The sequence below is a fragment of the Hesperophylax consimilis genome, chromosome 8 (assembly GCF_061612785.1).
Source record: "Hesperophylax consimilis isolate HC1 chromosome 8, BYU_Hcon_1.0, whole genome shotgun sequence".
Classification (NCBI taxonomy): Eukaryota; Metazoa; Arthropoda; class Insecta; order Trichoptera; family Limnephilidae; genus Hesperophylax; species Hesperophylax consimilis.
In genome coordinates this window covers 24626504-24650556 of record NC_142843.1, presented here as the reverse complement: position 1 = coordinate 24650556, position 24053 = coordinate 24626504, and the positions used below count along the sequence as shown (strand labels likewise).

At 32.7% G+C, this 24053-nt stretch overlaps 1 protein-coding gene across 3 annotated transcripts in view; it reads right to left on the bottom strand.

Moving 5' to 3' along the window:
* Positions 1-24053, bottom strand: part of LOC149421772 (uncharacterized) — a 580320-nt gene that overhangs the window by 342153 nt on the left and 214114 nt on the right. For all 3 annotated transcript variants that reach the window (XM_089635090.1, XM_089635091.1, XM_089635092.1), the window contains exon 3: positions 3158-3590. In XM_089635090.1, coding sequence (XP_089491216.1) covers positions 3158-3590 — 433 coding nt within the window. The remainder of the gene's footprint in view (positions 1-3157; positions 3591-24053) is intronic.

Below are 24053 nucleotides of genomic sequence, written 5' to 3'. Positions count from 1 at the left end.
TTAAAAAAATAATTATAGATAAGTACATTTATTTATAGAAAACGAGCACTTGATTTAAAAAATAAACAATCGCAATAAAGGAAATCTTTTCCGTGATGTTAAATTTTTTTTGAGAAACGATAGCAAGAACGCGATCCTATTATTAATTAATTTGTCAACTGCCTTAGTAAATGTTGTATGTCACATTGTAGGGAATAGAGTTATGCTAATGTCAAATATCCAAGATAAAAAGTCATGCAATAAAATGAATTTTGCAATCAGAGAAAACAAATAGTTATTTAGTTTTTTTTTTATTTGTTACGTTTATTTTCTTTTCTTATGAATTATCGCTCGAGCACTTTTTGTACTCCTTTTGGACTGGCGTGTGATGAAAAAGTTACCAAAAACGGACCATGGCAAATGAACGATGACGTTTTTGCAACTGTTCATTAGTTTCATTTTCACGAAACAGCAATGTTTCTTAGTATACATCCAGTTAATGATTTACTGCAACTGATTTATTATTAATTTTTTAAAAACATATTTTTAAATAAAAACAATATAAAGCAAACAATTTATATTTCCTAACAATATCTGTGAAATCGATAAATCACAATTTGCATAATCCACAGTTGAAAAATAGTATTTTTTTAGAATCAATACATTATTTAATTCAATTATTACTCAACGTCCAGTGCATTTCTCTTAAGAATTGGCCGATCGATCAGGGCCGCCTACCACCAGCCCGAGGGGGCGGCCCGCCCACGGCGGCCCGAATCACAAAATCATTCCCGAAAAAGATCACTACTTTATTGACAACATTGTGAAGTTCTAAAATAGGCATAAAATTTTTTCAGGTAGACTATTTTATGATTTTTACGATATTTCATGGCTTGGCCTTGCCGCATCATGTGGCAAGCGATATGTTGAAATAGGCCAAGCCACGATATATGTCAGAGGCTTAAATTTTGAATGTAAAAAAATGGATAGGTATTGAGGCACTATATTTTTCAATTCTTAATCGGGATTGATGATTAATCCTGATGTTTACCTATAACTAGCTCTAGGAACTTTCTTAACTTCCTACTCGTCTTCCCATTTGTTTTCGCTTCACAACAATCCCCATAGACCCTATTTGAGAATACCGGTGACCCACAGGTTTGCAGATTGACGCGATGTTAGCCAACCTTCAATGCGATAGGGGACCAAGCCCATGTGCCTGATTGAACCGAAAAGGTAGATTCGGATGACGTCATGTGATAAAACAATGTCCAATATGAAAACTCGAGCTAAAAGAAACTTAGAAGGGTCATTGATGCGTTGATCAAATATCACCTAGTATATCCGGAACGTCGATGTACACAGTACAGCGCAAGACCGTGCAGAGTGGAAGAACATCGTTCACCGGGGCAGCTGGAGTAGGAGTCACGATCACTTAGCAATCGCAATGAGGCAACGACTAGAAAAGATGTACGTTGAGCCAAGAATCCAGGAAGAATACTCAACGAGATCAATTCGCAACTTGCAGTTATTGTCTTGCAATTTGGGTTAAGGATTTATCGGCGGGCATTGCACCCACTCGCACGGCCGAATGCGGGAGTCGAACTCTTTGCCTTCGCGCAAAGGACCGGGGGTTTGCTTGACGGCTGAATGGCCAGTGCAACGAAACCGCGACCAAAGGGCTGTGGCTGCACAGACACCATGAATATGCATAGCTCCGTGCATTCGGGGCATTATTATGCACTTAGATAATATAATGTTGTGGACACGTCTACCCCCAAATAACAATGTTTTTGTTGGCAATGGCGCAAATCTTTTTCGGTTTACCCATGAAGCACAATCATTATAACCATGAAAAAAGCGAACATTGAATCATTGGGGCTTTAGTTGGTTACAGCAGTGATCTTGTTATAAGAGTGGTCGTTATAATTAAATTCGACTATATAATTATATTTTGTTGTTTTAAACAGCGCTCCGGCACTGGAGGTGATGTTTCACAAAAAATAAATAGTATTATTATTATTATTTTTCGGAATAACTTATTGAGTAAAACCCTCAAATTATAATATTTAAATATTGAAGACAATATTAGTGATTTTTAAACGCAAATCTGAAACAGAAAAATCAGAAAAGGAAACGGTCACATCTGGGACCCACATCCCAGATGTGACCGTTTCCTTTTCTGATTTTTCTGTTTCAGATTTGCGTTTAAAAATCACTAATATTGTCTTCAATATTTAAGTATTATTATTATTATTAGTGATTTTTTGACTTGACCAACTTGAAATACACAAGTGAATATTATAATTATTTCAAAATTTTGATGACCCGTTTATTTATAAAGTATAAAAATTCGATGAAAATAAATTAAAATTGTAATGGTTGAATTTATAAAAAATACATTTTGACAATATCCCATCCCTTTACTTGGTGAAAGAGTTCTTTCCTCTCGTGTGCATTATTATTGGTCGGTGGGTGCATCGCGCATTCGGCGGAAGTGAAATTTTCCCCGTCGATTTATGACCACGAATGAGAAACGGCGTAGGCGTTCCATTTTTGAAATACTGCACTAGCTGTTCTTATTTCAAATTTCAAAAAAGCGTATTGGTTTCGGTTCAGGAAATAAATTCGAACCCATTTTTGAAGTACCTACGTAAACAATAGTATTTTAACGGATTATTTGGAAAATAGATTTTAAAACTATTGTGGGTATTGAGCGCTATAATTCACGATCCTGCACTGAGAGTTCTGTAATTACCTCTTTATTTCTGTTTCATGCTGACTTTATGAAAAGAGGGAGGTGTATGAGCGGTAGGTACCTACACCTTAATCTGCAAAATTTGAATTTCGTAAACACAGTTTTGTACTGGAAATTTAAGCCTCGATAAGGCAAATATTTGGATCACGAAACACGCCCACAAGGCTCTTCTTGTAATCACCCCCATTATTCTTTATTGTTATTTATTTTATTTAATATCGTTATTCTTTTTTGTATGGTTATAACTTATAAAGGACGAACGTAATAAAAACGAACGGAGCTCCCAGTGGCAAGACCATTTATCCATTTGACACTGAAAAAATATTCATAGAAATGGGGGTGAAAATTATACAGTTCGTCAAATTTTCATATTAATTGTAGCAATTTTCTAAAATAATAATTATAAAAAAATGCACAAACCTTGTCACCATCAAACTTTTCTTCTTCGTAAATTCTCATAGAGCGCGCACCCAGCGGGGAAGAGGGCGGCGTTTGCACGCCCATACCGCCATCTACCGCCGCCTTGACGAACTCAATCCGCCCTCCCTCCACGCAGATATTCGGAGTCATGGGGTAAGCGCCCCTATTCACGAGATGATCGTGGTGCATGTCCGAATAATCGGCTTGGTTTGCGCCCTTGTTATTTTGGTTGTCGCCCTTGATGTTGTTGTTTGAGCCCCCGCCCTTATCAGCTTTGGACTTGCGCCGCAGGGTGGTGTCGTACGCGTTCGTGCTGGGCTCTGTTGACAGAGGGTAGACTTGGCGAAGCGGGGGCGGACGGGTAAACCGGTCTGGGGGCGGTTCGGGCGATGTGGACTCGGGCACTGCTGGGCGGATGGAATCGCTTGCAACCCTGTAACAACAAATACAAAACATAAGTATCATCATTTCCAAATTAATATAGAACATATATTTTTAGTGAGGACTATATTATTAAAAAAAAAAAATTCAATTTATATTTGTATTGTAATTCTTTAAAACATATAAAAAAAATGTTGAATTCCTGTGATATTACTATCTTCCTGTATGGTAAATATTTTTTGAAAAAAAAACGTGTTTACGATAAATAAAATATGCATTGGAAATCTTCTAAAAAAAGACTACTGAATAAAGTGACCTCTATAATAAAATACACCGATGACAGAACTAAGCCGCTGAAAGAAAAGACGGCGAGCGGAGTTTTCGTTTAGCGGAGAACAGAACCAGCTGCTGAATGTGGTTCGAAAAAGATCGTGGATATATTCATGAAGCAGTAAAATAAAGTACCTAGTAGGATTATTTATTTAATAATTTAATAATTCATAATTTAATAATTTAAAAAAATCTCTGATGCAACACTATAAATATTATGGTCATAGGAGATTTTATAATATTGTATATAAATTTTTAAGATGATTTAAAATTAAATTTCTAGTTGAAAAAGAATTCACAGATGGCGGTAGTTTTGCTTGATACAAAGTGTATGAAAACTTTAAAAAATCATAAAAAAATGACTATTCACAAAATATCTATTTTGATTAAACAAAATAGTAAATAAGTTAATGTGTCTCACGTCGTTACAACATTGGGCGGATTTGTCATAAAATATGGGCGCTGTAATGTTAAAAGTGTTGAGATTACAACACCCAAGCATTCCTTTCCCTTCAAATCGTATATATACGAAATGAAAAGGAGCTCTGTTGGAAGTGTGTGTCTCGCTGTGATGGCACTTGCTGGACATTGATCGCTCTTAATTGACTTGTAAAGTGGTTTAGGCAGATCTGCTCAGTGGCGTTCCGTCACACCCTTGGCCATGTCGCGGGCGGGCCCCGGGTAGCGGCGGGCGGACTCCCGCGGCGGCGACGGGCTGCTGCGGTCAGAGGCCGACCCTGCTCCCCGCGGCCGGCCGATGTCTCGAGAATTCTTCCGTATCCGTATGGGAAATCTAGTTAGCTTAGCTCCGGATGTAAATTGTTACGTTCAGAACACTTCCAGCGATGGGCGCCGCGCACTCGCGGATGCCTGCTTTTTGCACTTTCTCCAAATTAACAAAAAATTATACCTTTTGTTTTTACACAGATAAACTCGGTATCATTCTAATTACGATGTACAAATAGATAACCTTACTTGATTCGCAATGACAGATACCCCAGAATCGCCATTGTAAGTACTATATTATGTGTTACGCAATGTAATTTTAATATGCAGTAAATTTTCACTTAGTCACCCTGGTGAGAGACCATCATTCAGTATTGGAATTTGATATGGCTTTAGTAACCGGATCTGACTAGCCAGATACTCTCGTCACTCTCCTCTCACTTTCTGCTATAGTCCATCATAGTTCCAATTATTCCGAGCAGAAGCGTGTTAAATTTTGACTGACTTACTCCGTTTCTCCGCAGGAGTAGGCAGAGGCGACAGACCGCCAACTCGCAACCCACATCTCGGTCTTGGCATACACACCTTGCCTCGTTCACATTCATACATACTGTTCTGTTATTTTCGGACGCCCCCGACTCTTCTACCATTCACATTCGCGGCACATATTATCCTTATACTCCTTTCTTTGTTCATTCGCTCTTCATGCCCAAACTCTGCCAAATTGCATTCTTTGCGAATCTCGCAATATTTTTTTTTTGCATAATCATATTATTTAATTAGAAAGGTGATATTTATGTATATAGCGCAATTTAGAGATATTTCATCTCAAGTGTGAATTACTCTAAATACCTAAGAATATTGCACATTTAAAAATTCTTTAACACTTGAAGACCGCTAATATTTTGTAAATATCTCAAAGCCAAATATAATATTGAAATAATTGACAGGCATCTACAATGTCAACGTATTACTTAGGAATTTCCATGGAAGTTTTTTTTTTACCATTTAGAAATTCGTTCAAAACTTCTAAACCCTAGCTCTATACACTGCACATTGCAGTGGACCTGAAAGTATTCAGAATTTCACTCAACTGCTACTGTAGTTGGTCGTATCCTAGGGGTTAAAAGCTTTTTGGTATGAGGAGGCATGGTCATACACAATCATTATTCGGAAAAGCATCACTAAAAGTACTAAAAGAGAAAAAATATAATTCTTCGACTTATCACCAAAAGTACTATTGCAATATCGCGTGAAACTGGGAGAAATTGTGATATAAACGATGTCATTATTTTTATTGCAATTCCGAGATGCAAAACTCAAACTGAATAGGTACGATTTTTTATAGCTGAATAACAAACATTACAAACACAAATCACTATGTTGGTATGAAAGTACAAACTTGCTTACTTCACGCATATTGTACCTATTTGACATTACGATACCCTCCAGAGATATTCAGAAAATAAAAGGATTTTATAACTAAATTAAACGACTTTCTCGGTGTGTCAATAATAAAATATGACTTCTATTTATAGGCTTGACGAAGAACGTTGTTCAGTCATCAAATTAACAAGTAGTAAAAATATAAAAATATCTGCGTATTTGTCTAGTCTAACTACTCTCAAATGAATAGGCATTTCACGGTTCGGAACACAGAAACGAGGTCCATGACCAACTTATCATCGTTTGACGAAACGTCACAGCCCTCCGAGTGTAAATAACAGCCCTAATTAGTGCCGAAATAACTCCCTAAATATTATTTTACGATGTAATTTGTTTGAACATGAGAGCGTAATAATGCTCCCCATATCGCGCCCGCATACTAGTTGTAGATAACAAGCCCCTACGTATTCTACGCCCCTTTCGTAGGCCAAATAAAGACAGTATCCTGCTTTTAATGGGTCCAATTTATAATATAATTATTCATGTATCTTTGACCGGCCTGTATACACAATTTTAGTGAATTTGTGTTGTACTGGACCAATTCCTATCATCAAAAGGGTGCCAGCAACGGTTCTGCCGCTGATAACTCCGTTGAACATTTGCTGACCTAGTTGCGCCGGTTCCATGCTATCTCAACACAGTGACTATTCAACACACTTTTAAAAAGTGATATAAAGTCATTAAAACGATGAAAAAACAACCTAACCTAACCTACTTAACCCAGTTAATAAAGTTTTTGTTTCATCACTTTCCATGACTTTATATAACTTTTTAAAAATGTGATCCGGTCACCAGTTGCGCCATCTCTTGGGTCGGCTAGTAGCCAATTTTAAAGATTTTTTGGTTTGACTGAGGATTGAACCTTCCTCCCCAGGGAATGGAGTTAACCGCAATGTCATCTAATTTCAGAGAAATGAGTAGGAATATGTCCGCATGACCAAAAGATGAGTTTCAGCGCCATCGGATGTCGGGAAGTGGGTAAATTTCCACTTCCGAAATTTGCATTTATTGATCCACAAAAACTTTAAAAAAAATGTATTTAAAAATAGATCGAGATATAACAAATATATTATATGTGTTTTGGTATAAGAAAGAACTTGAAACAAATAATGAATGCTACCCTTACAACGCTGCACACCCTGGTGGCGAAATAGTTCCCCCGTCTTCACTCAAGTTGAAAGGGGCGGTCTTGTGAGGTGTCACATAAAAAATGCTTTTTTAAAACCAATTTAATTCAAACGAAACTTTTTCTAATTACATTTGCGTGATTCGACCCAGCGAAATCATTGTTTATAATCTAAGCACACCTGTCTGGGCTTTTTTTCCATTAAAAACATTCAAATTTTGACTATAAAACATGCAGCTATTTTGATATTTTAGTAATTAGTAAGTTATTTATGACTCCGTGCGTTAACTTAAATTAAATCTACTAATAATTTTGAATTATTTAATTTCAACGACTAAAATGAGAATTTTTTCCACTTTCTACATACTTAAAATTAGCAAAAAACATCGGACGGTGAGCATTGATTTCATGAAAGTTGAACAGTTTTTTTCTGGCTGGAATTTCTAAAGTAACTAACCAGAGCCAAGCAAACAGACATACTAAATATACCTAAATGTAATTCTACCTTTGGACAAAGAAGCCCTGAATTTTTAGCAATAAAATTATATAATAAACGGGAGAGGGATCTCAACATCAAACAAAGGAAAACTAAAAATAACTACATTAAGGACATCAAATCTTGCTTTAACTAAATAAAAAAAAAAAGTTACCAACATCATTTTAATCATAAATCATAACGTATTTTAAATAATTTAAATGTAAAAAATAATTAGGACGTTATATTCAATGAGGTAAGAGGGGATGCAGCACAGCTTCTCCAGGTGACAAACTGGAAGTCAGCCGCTGAGGACAGGAGGAGTTGGAGGCGACTGTTGCAGGAGGCAAAAGCTCGATATGGGCTGTAGCGCCATCGAAGAAGAAGAAGAATTCATAAAATATTTTTCAAATGCAAAAAAAAACAACCCGTAAAAAAGTTTTTTGACTGCAGTACAAATTTAGGACCGACAATTATTTATTATATCTTTTGTAATGTTATCTGATTTCAGAGAAATGCGTATATGTCTGCGTTTGTAGGTATGCGTGAATGCCACACAAAAGTTGACAAAGTGCATTGTCATCGAGTCAGCCGAGATTCATTCTACCGAGAGAAGTGGGTTCATTTCTACTTCCAAGATTTACATTCATTCATTCGTTCACGAAAACAAAAGTGATGTTCAAATAGACGTATTTAAAAACATGGCATTTATTGTCTTGCTTTATGACGTTGCAAGCTGAAAATAGTTGCGTTAACTTTAGATAGAGCTGTGCAAGGTTCATAATATTTGGCTAATTTATATAGCGCCGTTTTCGTGAGAAATCACCTCAAGGGCGCTGTAATGGCACCAGATAGATAGTGTAATGTAGGTAGGGGATTTTAATTGGACATGTTTATATCATGATTACTGTATTTTCACTTTAATTCTTTACCGTGGTATCATGTTATACAATTGCCTCCCTTGACCACGGTAAAAATGGAGATGTATACTTGTATACGTAGATCGTTGTAATTAATAAATACCCACAGATTTTCTGTTTTTAGGGTGTTTGAGTTGTATATATTTACATAACGACCAGAAATTTTTTATTGGTACATAATACATGTATCTTTTTATCTATGCTTAAATGCGTTCTTAAAATATATGTTTTTTTTTTAAATAAAAAAAGCGTAATAAGTCAAATATTCTATGCACAGGCACACGATTTTTTTGTTGTCAATTTAGCATAGAAGCTTTTGGCTCGATAGATGTGTTTGCACAAGGCTAGCATCGTAATACGAGATCATAAAATTAATCTAAAGTTATTTTGGTGACCTAAATATTATGTTCTTCAAACACGAAATGCCGATATGAAAATATGAGCTGCGCATATCTAACAAAGGAAAATACCGGACATCTATGGAACAGTTGGAAACTTGCCAATAACGTTATTCAATGCTTACGGTAATGTATTTTTAAAAGTAAAAATTGCCGATTTGATGTTAGATAAAGTTATCAATAGTTTAATTACGTAGCGGATTACGGGCGATTTATTTAAAATCTTAAAATATAGAAATATGTTAAGAATTATTATAATACCCACGCACAGGCTTTGCCTTTGTGGGATTTTTTTTTTCACTTATTTTTTATATTTCCTTGTGTTTTTTATACTTTAATTTCACTACCCTAAATTTTTCTTTTCCAATGTAACAAAAAATTACAATATTTTTTTAAAGTTATGATTCGTCGATAAATGACTAAGAGTAGTAACTAGGTACCTACCTATTTTAAGAAATCGCATACCTTATCTTCCTTTTCATTATGACTAAAGGATATGGTTTTGATTCGTTTGGTTTGGTTAGGAGAGATTAGGTTAGTTTAAGTAAGGTTAGAATAGATTAGGTTAGGATAAGTAAGGACATGTTTGTATGGATTCATAAGGTAATCGAATAAATTAATTGTACGATCTGTTGATCTGACTAGATATTTAGTTCTATTTTTGATATAATCATTAATGTTAATTATTGATGGATTTAAAAAATATATATTTAATAATTTTGGCTTTCACCTACTAATAGTGATCTTGGCCATACACAATTAACCAAAGATATTAGAAGAACGAGATATGCTATGTTGGCCGCTGGACCGTAGGCGGAGTACTACCTAATTAGGGTACTTTGAATACTATCGGGACGTGTACGCACAGAAATCTGTTCTATGTATTAGTGCGGATACCTTAGCGTAAGCGAAGGTGTGCAGTAGTATTGGTGAACAAAACCGGCGACACTCGGCAAAACAATTCCACACAGTAAGAACTGCTCATAGCACATCTCGTCCTTCTAATATCTTTGCAATTAACATTTTTTCTTGTAAACTAATACAGCAAATGAAATAATATAAATATACAGATGATTATACAACATAAGCAATACATATAGTAACATAAATAAACCTAATATGAACATATCATACCATACTGAACATATACTGAGCTGTTAACATTAGATAATTACAAAATTATAAAAATAGGAACCTGTGTACAATAATAGTGGGCTTTTTTCGTTATTTATCAAATCAGATTTTTCCAAAATTAGTGGCATTTTTTTACACTACGTATAATATTATTAACAACAACTTTATTTTAAACCGAATATCATTCATCTTGCACGCGCATTTTCAGAATAGTACCTACATTTTAAATGTTTACTCGAATATTATTTATTACAAGAGGTCAGGAAAAACATATAATAAATCAGAATTTTTTATTTATTTTGAAAGGTACAGGTTGTGTATTATAATGTTTACTAGGGTAAATAAGGAAATGTTATAGGTACAGTTTTTATATTATAATGTTTACTAGGGTAAATAAAGAAATTTTACAGGCACAGTTTGTATATTATAATGTTTACTGGGTAAATTTATTTATTTATTTATTTATTTATTCATTTTTGGGAAAATCAACAGTTTACATTTTTACAGATTGTACATAAGTAAAATAGCCAAAATAAAACCAATTACGGATTTCCTCCTTGTGATTTTACGTAAGACAGCATTAGAAGAAATAATTAAATTTATGAGAAATGTGAAGTTATAATTATATAAAATAAAAGAATTGTATAAAATAATAGAAAAAAATAATACAACAAAAATAAAAATAAAGGGGAAAAAAAAAAACTAAAATTTATATAAAATAAAAGATTATCGATACATTGGTAACCATAAGAATACAAACAATATTGTGCATATAAATCATATCATAACCATAACCATAAGAAGACAATGTTGTGCATATAAATCATACCATAACAGGATTATAAATATATAAATACTAGAAACATAAACATCAGAAACATCAATTCAAGAAACATCAGTGAAATACTCTTTTAAGGTCATTTTATATTTAGTAAATTCGCAATTGAAGATGTCGATATTGAATAATATGTTATTGTAATTATTACATATTCTGTTCAGGCAAGAATTTTGTCTACAGTTCGTTTTGCTTTGATCGATTTTAAACAGGATAGAAGACCGTGTTAAACGTGCAGGCACATTAAATTTAATATTATTTAGCAACTCTGGGCATTGAATATTATTATTAATTAATTTATATAGGAATAGAGCATCTGCATGATGTCTTCGTACACTTAATGAATCAATTTTAAAGTATGAAGCTGCCTCTGCATAATTATTAAATCTTACAAATGACCTGTAACAGAGATATTTTAGGAATTTGTTTTGAATTGCTTCGATTTTGTTTATGTGGATTTTATAGAATGGAGACCAAACAATTGATGCAAACTCCAGATGACTTCGTACGTAGGCAAAGTAGAGTTGCTTAATGATATTGATGTTATTAAAAAGTTTTGTGTTTCTAATGATGAAACCTAACATTTTAGCAGCCTTATTTGTGATTTGTTGTATATGAAGGTTATATTGAAGTTTATTATCAAGAGTTATTCCAAGATCACGAATATTTGAGACTGTTGCAATGTTGATGTTATTTAAAGTATAATTAAATAATGTTTTATTTTTATTTCTGGAAAAGACAATGTGATGACATTTTGAAACATTTAGAAATAATTGATTTTGTTGGCAATAGGTAGCTACATTGTTTAAATCATGTTGTAAATTAATACAATCGTTTAGACTTTTTATTGGCTTGTATAGCTTAGCATCATCAGCAAATAATTCTATTTCAGAGTTTTTTACAACATTGACCAAATCATTAATATATAAAATGAAAAATAATGGTCCGAGATGTGAACCCTGTTGGATCCCTGAGGAAATTTGATTGAAGTCTGATACAAAGCCCTTTATTGCTACTGCCTGTGATCTGTTAAGTATATAAGATGTAACCCAACGAAATAAATTACCACGTATACCTAATGCCCAAAGTTTTCTTAGTAGTAATTTTTGATTAATTTTATCAAATGCTTTGGCAAAGTCTGTATAAATGATATCTACTTGAGTGCGATTGTCCATGTGACCAACAATGAATTCGGTAAGAAGAACGAGATTACTTTCCACATTTCTGCCTTTTGTAAAACCATGTTGTTTTGTTGTTATGATGTGATTGAGTTGTGGACTTAGGTATTGGTAAACAATTTTTTCCATTAACTTACTGAATATTGTTAGTTTTGAAATCGGACGATAATTTTTAACATTATTTTTTTCGCCATTTTTGTGGATTGGTGTTACATATGCTCTTTTCCATATTTCAGGTACCGTGCCTTCGTTCATTGATTTATTATATATAATGCAGAGAGGTTTAGCGAGTGTTTCAGCACAATTAACTATAAAGTATGATGGAATATCATCACACCCCGCGCTTGTGTTTATGTCAAGAGCTTTTATTTCTTTTAAGACTATTTCTCGTGTGAATTTAACCGTGGTGATATTTATGTTATTTGTGTTTTCTGGTATGTCAAATGTTGGTAGGTTATTATCTTTTATGTAAACTGATTGGAAATATTCCATAAAAATATTACATACATCTTGGCCATTTTCAGCTTTTTTGTCATCTAGATGCATCGTCCTTGGAAGGGACGATTGTGTTTTTTTCATATTATTGAAATGATTCCAGAAGAGTTTAGGATTACCATTCATGTTACTTTCAGCAGTATGTATATAATTAATGTAGAGTTCTTGTGCAATTCGTTTTTGTCTAGATCTTAAGAGTGAAAACGTTTGGTAGTCACGTGGATTTTGAAATTTTTTGAAATATTTATGATATTTATTTTTTTCTTTAATTATTTTTATGAGAGATGATGTATACCATGGCGGATAATTATAATTTTTTGCTGGTTTAGTTGGTATGTAATTTATTTTAATATTGTTTAATATATTGTAGAAGACGTCAGTTGCGGATTGAGTATTCAGATGGTTCAGATTATGATCCCAATCAATTTCGTTTAGTTTTGTGTTTATCATTGAATAATCTGCTTTTCTAAATTGTAATACTTGCTTTGTGTTAGTTTTCAGGTTTTTATTTTTATTTTTAATAGGAATTGAAATTAGCAGTGTTTTATGATAAACATCTTCTGGTACTAATGAAATGTTATTGTGAGTAATTTTCAGTTGTATGTTACTTAGAGCTAAATCAAGAATGCGATTATTTATATTATTACTCTGAGAGTTATATTGTTGCAGATTATTAAATGATAAAAATTCTATAAAGTTAAAATGGGCGGGATTTAATGAATTGATGGGTTCAGTGTACATATAATCACAGTTGTCATTTATTGGTAACCAAAGTAAGTGAGGTAGGTTGTAGTCTCCCACTATAATGAAACTGTCATTATTGTTATCCGTCATAATCTGTGATACTTTGTTTATGTGAGAAGTAATATTTATAAGATGTTTATTGTCAGGTGGGATGTATGAAGTACATATGTGAATTTTTTTACCAGGAAGTGATATAGTTACCCATATGTCTTCCGCTTCAGAATCCCATTCTAGTTTTTGATCAGAAATTAATTTACTTTTGACTGCAATTAAAACTCCACCACCGCGATTTTGATTGAGGTTATGATAATCTCTATCTCGTCTGTAAATATGGTGGGTCGAAAAGTTCCTCATTAAAGATTGAATTGTTAAGCCATGTTTCACTGAGACATATAATGTCATAGTTGTTTAATAATACATTTTGAAGAAAAATATGTGTCTTGGTTCTGAGACCTCTTAAGTTTTGATAGTATAATTCTAAAGATTCCATTGTATTCAGTATATAGTGCAGTTAATATAAAGTTGCTGGAAAGTTAGTTGATGGAAATATTGTATGTTTTTAGTTTTTCTAGATCATTATAATTATTTATGCAATGGTGATTTGTGTTTTCATTAAGTCTTACATAAATTTTACAATTTTTGATCCAACAGAATTTGAATTTATTAATTTTGGTAAACTCTCTGACCTTTTTGTAGAGTACTTTGTTTTTATGAGTTAAATGTTCATTTATATAGATCCGTTGTTTTCCATTAAAGTTAATATCCTCTGCTGTTAGGCCCCTTCTTGTCCGGATTGCTGCTATGATTTCGTCTTTCTGTTTCCTGCCCTTTAGTTTTACTATAATATTCCGCGGTCTTCCTTCAATCTTCTCCTTGGGGGTGACTCGGGTGGCGTATTCAATGTCGTCGCTTACTATATTTAATTCTGAATAGATCCTTTTGATAATCTCCGTCAGGTTCTCTTGTTTTTTTTCTGGTATCCCAATGATCTCTATGTTATTAATGCGTGCGTGTTGTTCGTTAGCATCCAATTGTTTTTGTAATTCTTTAAATTCACTTTGTATTACGGCGTTTTGTTCCAGAGTTTTTTCAAGGTTATTGTTTTTTTTGTATCAATTTTTTTTTCTAGAGTTAATATTTTATTTTTTAATTCCTCGATTTCTTCTTTATACTCGTTTCTGATGATTTCCAGAAATTGTACCTTAAATTCTTCAAACTTTTTGTCAAGAAGTTGGAGGAGTTGGGTGTCCGTAGTATTTAGTGTTTTTGCAGTTGCTCGTGTAGTCATTTTGGCACGAAATATTAATTAGTATAACTTCACTTCACAATTAAAGCTATTAAAATATAGATATTTAGATTTTAGCTAGAATTTTTTATTTTATTTTGAGATATTTCAAGAGTGAAATAAAAACACGACAGCTGTCATTGAATGTTATTGTTGTATTGAAAAAAGAAATTTTAAATAAAGAAAAATTAAATAAAGAAATGTTATAGGTCCAGATTGTATATTTTACTGTTTGCGTTAATCTATAAGTCACACTTAAAGCAACATTCAGCACTTTTCTATATTTTTTCAAAGATTTTAAATGTAGAACAAACTAAAAAATCTATTAATATATTTCGCATTCCCGCATATTTCATAACAGTTCATTAGCACTCCGGCTAACAGAATCCACCTCGCGCATGACGACTGTAATGGGGCTGACATATTACGCTATACGCATCATGTGTGGCGAGCGATATGCTGAACTAGGCCAAGCCACAAGAATAAAGCGTGGTCTGTCACAGGCTTTAATCTCACACAGCACGCGTGTGATAAATTCCGAGCCAAAACACAACGCACCATCCTAAATAATCTCAAATACACGTCCGCATATACGTGATCTCGAACTCCTGCTACGGGAGATGTATGAATGTAAATGGATTTAGTGGCGCACGTACCGCAAATTTGGTTATACAGTGTACTTGGTAGTTAAAGTCCCGGAAGAAAGGACGTGTCCATATTGCAACATCCTGCCCAAACCAGAACGTGTGATGATAATCATGACATTCAAGATGATGATGGCCGATTTAAGGACCGCAGGACCTGTTCCATGGAGCTATAACAATTTTCTGCGGTATCATCATTGTGATTATAGCGCAAACTTAAGACATTAAAACGATATGAGAATTCAGATTAGATTTTAAATAATTATTCTAAGAGGATTATTAGTAATAGAATAGTAATTTAGTCGTGACAGGTAGGTCAGAATTTATTGACTGTACGTTATCAGCATCATCAAAGCAATAGTTTATAATATTTTTGATTCATAATATAAACAGGAAAAATAAATACTTACCTGTGTATTATTACTAACTACACACAAAATTCATTTTTCAGAAGGACATGCAAAAAATACAATAATATATTTTCACACGCCGATATTTTCCATTCGTTCTTAGTTTTTTTATTTTTTTTTATTTGGTACAATATTTTTTTACATTATAAGTTTTCCAGTAATGTAGGCTTCACTGGGTGGCTTGCCCGTGCTGAGGCCTTCATTTTATAATATGAAAATATAAACTACATAATACATTTAAAGAGAAAATAATACATTTAAAATTAAAAATACATAATAATATATTTAAAATAAAAAAATAATAACATTGAAAATAATCTTGTGTGTTTGTGAGTGATGTGTGTTTATATTGGTTTTGTGTGTTACGTGTAGGTTTTATTTTTATTTCGTTAAAAAGTTTAGTTAACTAAATGCATATTGGAGAAAATTAAATCAAATTGTTAATTACGTACCCTCCCCCCTGCTGTGTGTAAGATATCTACGATATCTCAGTAATTTTCATTAAGGTGTGATAGATATCTAATATATCTCAGTTATTTTCATTAAGGTGTTTTTTATGTTTTACTGTTTATTTATGTTTTTTTCTGTATGTAATTATATGTGGAATCTTCGCTGGTTGTTGCAAACGTGTAAAATGTGATAATTTTTTATATAAAATTGTGAAACTGTTTCCATAATAAACTAAAATAAAAATAAAATAAATATGTCTTAAAAATTCTAATAGAACATTGAAAATTGTTTTATTCTATCCAGAAAAAGACTGATTGGAGTGATTTTTTTTACTTCATTCGTGTTTTTTAATAAGTGTGCGAATAGTTTTAAAAAAACAAATAATTAAACTTTTACCTTTGGTAACCTGACCTATCCGAGGTTGACTAAGATCAAAGCAATATATTTACTTTTGGAGTAACTATTATGACAATATTAGCAATTCCGATTCGATTAGAAAATCAATAACATTGTTACAATTATTAAATATTACAATGTGAGGTTTTATTCCAGAAGTTATTCCAAAAATAAAAATATTCATCCTAGACTTGAAGAAAAGTCAATACACGAGTATGTCGCACATTTGAATTTTGAAAAAAACACTCTCAAGACACTCTCTAGATTGCATTTGGATAAAAACACGAAGTTATGAAGCGCATTTTCAACCTCTCCCTCCATATATATTTTTTTAAATTGCATAAACTTATATGTGGTGTTGAATACCAGCTTTTAAGTCATCAAAAAGATTATCAGCGGACAGCAGGATATAATAATCAATCTACGTAATTAGATTACAGACAATTAAGAATCATTAAGGTCGCTGATCACTTTTAAACTGTGCGATAAAAGAACATTATTGATTTCTTGTTAGCAAAATGTTATGCTTTTGGCAGTATGCAAGCGAATCACGTAATAACAATGATGAATTAGTATGCATTTTTTGTTCGATGTAATAACACGCTATGATTAATGTACGTTTCAGAATGTGTAAACAATAAATCAAATATCAAATGAGGTTTCTTTATTACAAGTCATAAATTGACGGTTCAAATTTCATTGGGCTAATATAAACAACGAACGATTGCGCACTTGAAAGGTGAAGAGAACAATGATGAATGAAGTTTAAAAAAAATTATAATACAATAAATATTATGTTATACTTACACATACGTTATCAGCTTAAAATAAAATAAATTAAACAATGAAGGCGAGAAGGAGTATTCATAACTGTATCAGTATACAAAATTTCAAACCAAAAACACTTCAATTTGCACTGCTTAATCAGTATTAAGCAGTGCAAATTGAAGTGTTTTTGGTAGGAAAATTTGATCGCTTAGAAATATTTAGGATGATTTTATTAAATACTGCGAGTAGAACACATCTTGGCCTTTGAAACGTCTTTTTATAAGCCCAGAAAAAAGCATCAGGCCTATAAAAACTGCTTTAAACTAAAATCTTCAACTTGCAAACCCCTTTTAAGTTATGCTTTTACTGAATGATGACAAATTAAAATCTTTAAAAAATGACGTAAAAAAATTAAAAATTGCGCCAGAACTTTGCGAAATAAAATAAAAACACATTTTGGCGATGTTTTTTTCTTGCATAAATCAAAGCAGGCAGCTGGTGTTAATCGGGAATTTAAACCTTAGCGCGGTCTATATTAGGAGTGTTATTGTTAGCGGCCCGATTCCAAATGTGACTTCACGCCTCCACAGGGGTAGGAAACGAGGAAGGAATTATCTCGGCAGTATTTGAACACACACACACACAAACACGCTAATACACACACACAAGCGCACCCTCTCACACACACACACACACATACACACCTGAGGTAGGTACTTCCCTTTCCTCGACCGTTAATCCGGCTCATGAACAAGTCGAGTATCTGATTCAGTTATCGTACCGTGTCTTCTAAGGGTTTCTATCTCCTTATTATATCCCTTTGCACATCATATATTACTGACGCCCATCGACCAAAGTTCATATATTCACTCATTTGAAACTCGTTATGTTTTGCGTTATTCAAATATTTTTTTCAAATGTTCGACGGCCACATATCTAATAGTGAAATTCTGGCAGAAATCCAAATATTTGTGCATGAATCGACCACTCGGGGACGTCACCACAACATATTATATATTATATTGCATTGTCGGGCAAGTCGAAAAATCTGTACCCGAATTCACCGGTGAGAATGAACACGGCGGTAATAAAATTCAACGCATTCTTCGAAACCTACAATGATTTTGAAAAGTTTTTAGCACTACATACTAACTACTACAGTGTATTCGATAAAATAACTTTATTGTTGTAATTATTATGTTCACAAATAAAATAAAATATCGATGCTGACACCTCTTTCTCCATCCTTTATTATCAACACTTATCAACAACTTAAACAGAAATCATTTGGGTGTAACATTATTAATCTTTGCCAATAGAAACACATACATTACATATGTTAACGATCTAAGAATAATACAGAATAAAGTTTTTTTTTTAACTATAACCCTGTTTCCCTACCAAAATAGTTTACCAAGAAACGAAATTACTGAAAATCAGAAAACAAATTAAATGTACTTATGTAATTTAGGTAGTAAACAATAACATTTATTTTTTTTATTTTCAATGTGTACTTTTACGTTAAGAAAGTGAAATGTGTGTATTTCTTCTAACTTAAAATTAAATACAAAAAAATAGTCAATACACTCAACATCGAACTGGAATTCCTTTTAAACATCATTTCTGCAGCATTCATTCTATTTGCGTCCTTTCTTTTCCACTTCCATGCTTCACTGTCATATATCTTGCTTGTTTAGTATCAGAACCTACCTTTCATGTACGTACATACTTACTTGTAATTTCTCCTCAAGACAAGACAAATGAATAGCGTCATACACCTCTCAACATTTAGTATTCCCAATCAATCCTGCATATTCTGTGTCGACCTAAATATCTAATCATTTTAACATCCGAGGTGGTAAGCTCATAACTTTCTAATCAATAAAAAATCAGGTAATAAACTAAAGCGGGTTCCAGCGACCACCCACTGAGTAATTAAAAATGAATGATTAAATGAAGATTTTCCATTATTTATGCACCGGTAACTGCTTATTAACCCGGTTTTAACGCGCCAGTCCATAAACGGATGAATAGGCACTTTGAGGGATAAAAAAAGCCTTCGCGCTTTTACGAGGCAGTTTGAATGAGAAAAATTCGCGTATGCGTAACTGCGGAATAAGCGGATAATAAAGTTGCACCTTAAATGATATTGCCTTGATAGCAGCGGCAACTGAGGGGAGATGGTGTAATAAATATTGAGGATGTGATGCAGTTTTCGGAAACACTTAATTATAAAATATTAATTTCCGGAAATCTGTTAAATTTTTCCAAAAATAAACTATGGCTTGTCAGCAAAGTGTAATAAAGGGTGTAGCAAAATAGACAAACTCAAACTGCACTGGCTGTTTGGTTGCAAACTGTATACTATGCATTAGCTTCGCGGCCTTCGTGATTGGAAACACAGTTTATATGTACATATTATGCATTGGAGGAATTCTTTTTGGGAACTAGGTTTTACATAAATTTTATGATACCCTTAAGGGTTAAGAGTTTTATTTGAAGAGTTTGTTTTGAGGTGGAAAGGCTTATAGATATATCGAAATCGTAAATACAGGAAACTGTATTAATGGAGGACTGAATGCGGTTGACAAAAGTGTCCAAAGAAGCGAAGCTAGCAGTCAAAAATGTGTGCTGATACCTACCCTGATGTACGGCAGTGAGGCATAGAACTGGCAGAGGAAGTAAATAGACTACATGCTGTAAAAATGTGCTCCGATTAATGAGTAAGATTAAGAAATGGATGCTTAAATGGTTTGGGCATGTAGAGCGAATGAACGAAGAAATGAGCGAAGGAGAATATATGAAGTTAATGTAAATGGTAGAAGAAATCAGGGACGTCCGAGGAAGACATGGCATGATCAAGTGAACCAGATACTTGAGCCGGGCTATGTCAAGAGTAAGAATAACAAAGAAGAGTATGTATGAATGTGAATGAAGCAAGGCGTGTATGCCAAGACCGAGTTGTTTGGCGGTCCGTCCTCTATGCCTACTCCGGCGGGGAAACGGAGTGATGGTTAGATAGATAGTTTAGGACTTTTTCTAATGAACTATGTTTTGAGATCATTTACTTCAAAGGTCCAAGTTTAAAAAAAAATAAAAATAATAGTGGTATTAGGAGATTTTCAAATATTGTCAGGGTATTCATATCCCGCAAATGTTAGTCTTTTTTTAATTCAAAATAATAATATGCATTATTTAACGTTAAAAATGGCTGGGATGTTTTAGTTGGACGAAAATAAACTCGGTAAATATTAGCAGGTATATAATATCTGCGAGTAAAATGATTTTTTAAGTTGCCCGATAATAGTGGCATATTAGAGCATATTACTATGATAAATGTTTTATATATGTCCAAGATCTTGGGAACTTTTATTCTAGCACAACATTATTGTTGATCTCATAGGATTTTTAATCGCAATATTTCATCATTGTGCTGCTATATCTACAGTTCAGCCATCAAAGTTCAGGGGGCATCAAATATTAAAATACGCGGCTTGCGTACAACTTCATAAAATTTTGAATCTAATATAGGATAAACTTGCCCCCGGGCACCCGGCGCGGCCCGGGTTTTCTTACTCTTATTTGAGGCATATAAAGGCAACGAAATACGTGAGGGAGGTGTAAATGTTTCATCAAATTATTTTTTATGAGCCATTGTCGATTTGTGCTCACCGCGGGCCCCTAGTAGGCTGAGTATTTGGAGGTTGGTTATGTTACACATACGGAAAAGTCTATAAGAGTTGATTTTAAAAAATATGCAAAAAAATGAACCCATGAAATAAAGTTAAAAAAATGCAATCGCAAGTTTCAGCGATGTTGCTTTCATGTTTGACTATATTTACATAATAATATTGTAATCAAAATCAGAAAACATAAATAAAACTATGTTGTTAATTTCAAACCCAACAACACACTAAGCTTGGAAAATTTAAAGTTATAGAAAAACGTATAAAACCAAGGACATAAAAATTAAAAAGTATAGAAATAATACGAACATATGTAGTATTTGAAATAAAAGTTGGCTCTTGATAACACAATATTCATTTTGGCTAGCTACCCTAAGAGCTAAAATGATTGGGCACTTTTTAACACAGGAAACTTATACTTTGGAATGTTTTCAATTAAAGTTTATATGAACTTAGGACGGGTTGTTCAAAGTTCAAATTCATTTTCTGAAAATCTATTATTATTTGATCATTGGCCGGTTCTTTCACAGTACTTAGATAGAAACAGAACTTGAATATTGAAATAAATTAAATAAAAAAATATATATTAAAATTTGATGAATTTTTAAAATTCTGTGAAATAACCCAATTTTTTTGGTGGTTAAAACTAAATGTGGGTGGTTAAAAAAGTTGTTAAACTAAAGACCAGTTGTTTCACAGAATTTGAACAATTCATCAATATCAAAGTTGATTTTCAATTTCTGTGAAAGATCTATTCAAGTTCTGTTATTATATCTATGATGTGAAACAACTAGCTAATAATAATATATTAACAGAACTTAAATAGAACATTTACAGAACTTGAAAATAAACCTTGAAATTTGATGAATTGTTCAAATTCCACGAAACAATCCGTATCAAAGGTTTATTTTAATTTTAACTAAAAATTATTATTGAAAATTCAGTCTGTCATCAATGTTATCCATGTTGGTCTCTTACTACGTATCGTGTTCTGGTCAGACAAAACTGGGCTGGATAAAAGTGGGTGAGGATGTAAATCATTCATCGATAGAGCAGCGACAGAACGCCAGGCCATGGCCGAGAGCAATATGATTGGTGAGTGAGATTGTAGCGTGATAAATATTACCCCACCAGCTGGGTATTCAGTTATTGTATTGCGTAGGATAGGTTATTTTGATAAAAGAGATTATAAATAAAGTTCAACGTTAGTTGTGGTCCTCGAAATTGGTCAATTGTAAGAACTCATATATGATATGATGTAGGTTATATAATATTATGCTTCTAAGGCGGCTTGTACTAAACATGTTAGCATATATATAATAATTAGATGATCCATATAATTAATAATAATTACATGATCCATATAATCTGTAATAATTACATGATCCATATAATTAATAATAATTACATGATCCATATAATTTATAATAATGAGATGATCCATATAATCTATAATAATTACATGGTCCATATAATCTTTAATAATAACATGATTCATATAATCTATAGTAATTAGATGATCCATATAATCTATAATAATTAGATTATCCATATAATCTATAATAATTACATGGTCCATATAATCTATAATAATTACATGATACATATAATCTTTAATAATTAGAAAATCTATATAATATAACAATTACATGATCCATATAATCTATAGTAAGAATATTTATCGTTATAAAGAAAAGGTTAAAAGAACTACATTGTTTTCTGAATACGAAATCAGTCTTGGCGAAGAATTTATGAAAGCGAAACAATTTATGAATAAACTATGTCCCCACAAAATATATAAGATAATATTTTATTATTATTATTTTAATTTAATAAGAATCCTAAATTAAATCTAAAAAATCGCAAACTAACAACAAATAAAAAGCTTATCGCTCAAGAGTTTTTGCCACTTCATAAAATACTTTTAGATAAGATTTTTCAAGTGGTCGATAATCCAAATAGAAGTAAAATCAAAATTTTACCGCATTATAAATTATGAAAATTTTCAAAACAGTGTCTCCTACATAAATCTCAGCCCTGGTAAATATTTGTATACGTAAACCCATAAAGAGTTCGTTAACCACTTTGTTTGATAACAAGACGTTGGCTTCAATTCATGGATGTTTATTTATAAGGGTACTTGCCTCTTGCCTAATGCACGATACATGTGAGATATATATAAAACTACACACTGCTGTGAATTTATGGCATAGGGACGATGATTTATAAAGAGGAATCTCTTCATCTCGGTGCGTGGATGACTCAATATATTTTATGGGGTATCATTTATAATTGAGTCCATTAAATATTAACAAAGAAACTCTCTGAACTTTATGCAATGGAAGTCCATTCCATTAAATCCTGAGTTGATTGACTGCATCCGATAAGCAAGTACCTGATGAAGAAATCCGTATCATGCGTATTTTGGAAAATATTTTTAAAACTTATAATTTCTTAGTTATAGATATGTCAAAAATTTCATGGTAAATTTCTTTTTGGGATGGGCATTGTTACTGAGAAAAGAGAAAGGTTATAATAGGGCTATCAGCTATAAGCTTTTAAGCACTGGTTAGTAGCCAAGTGATCCCAAGACTTGGGTATCCTACCCAGAAATTGTCGTTTTATTCGTTTGCTAACTAAATTTTCTGCAAAACCAAGATTTTTAGGGGAATTCAACAATTGTAAGGTTATTCGTTACCAGAGAAAGTTCGTCTTTGAAAAAAAAAACTTCGTTGAACACAAAATGAAATATCTGTTGTGGCTTTACTACTTTTTAAATGAATTAATTTCCAAGGTTTTCGGATATGCAGAAAATAAAGTACATTACGTCGTGTAATATTTTGAATCGAGCCGCCATCAATAACAGTCCTTACGTAGATGGCGATAAGGCTTAAATTCCCGCTTAACACCATCCAGCTGTTTTGATTTAGGCAAGAAAAAAACATGGCCAAAAAGTGTATTTTATTTTATTTTGTGGATATTCAGGGATAAATATTTAAATGTTTTCCGATCATTTTATAAATAACTTAATTTGCCACATTATACAATAAAACCATAACCGAAAATGGG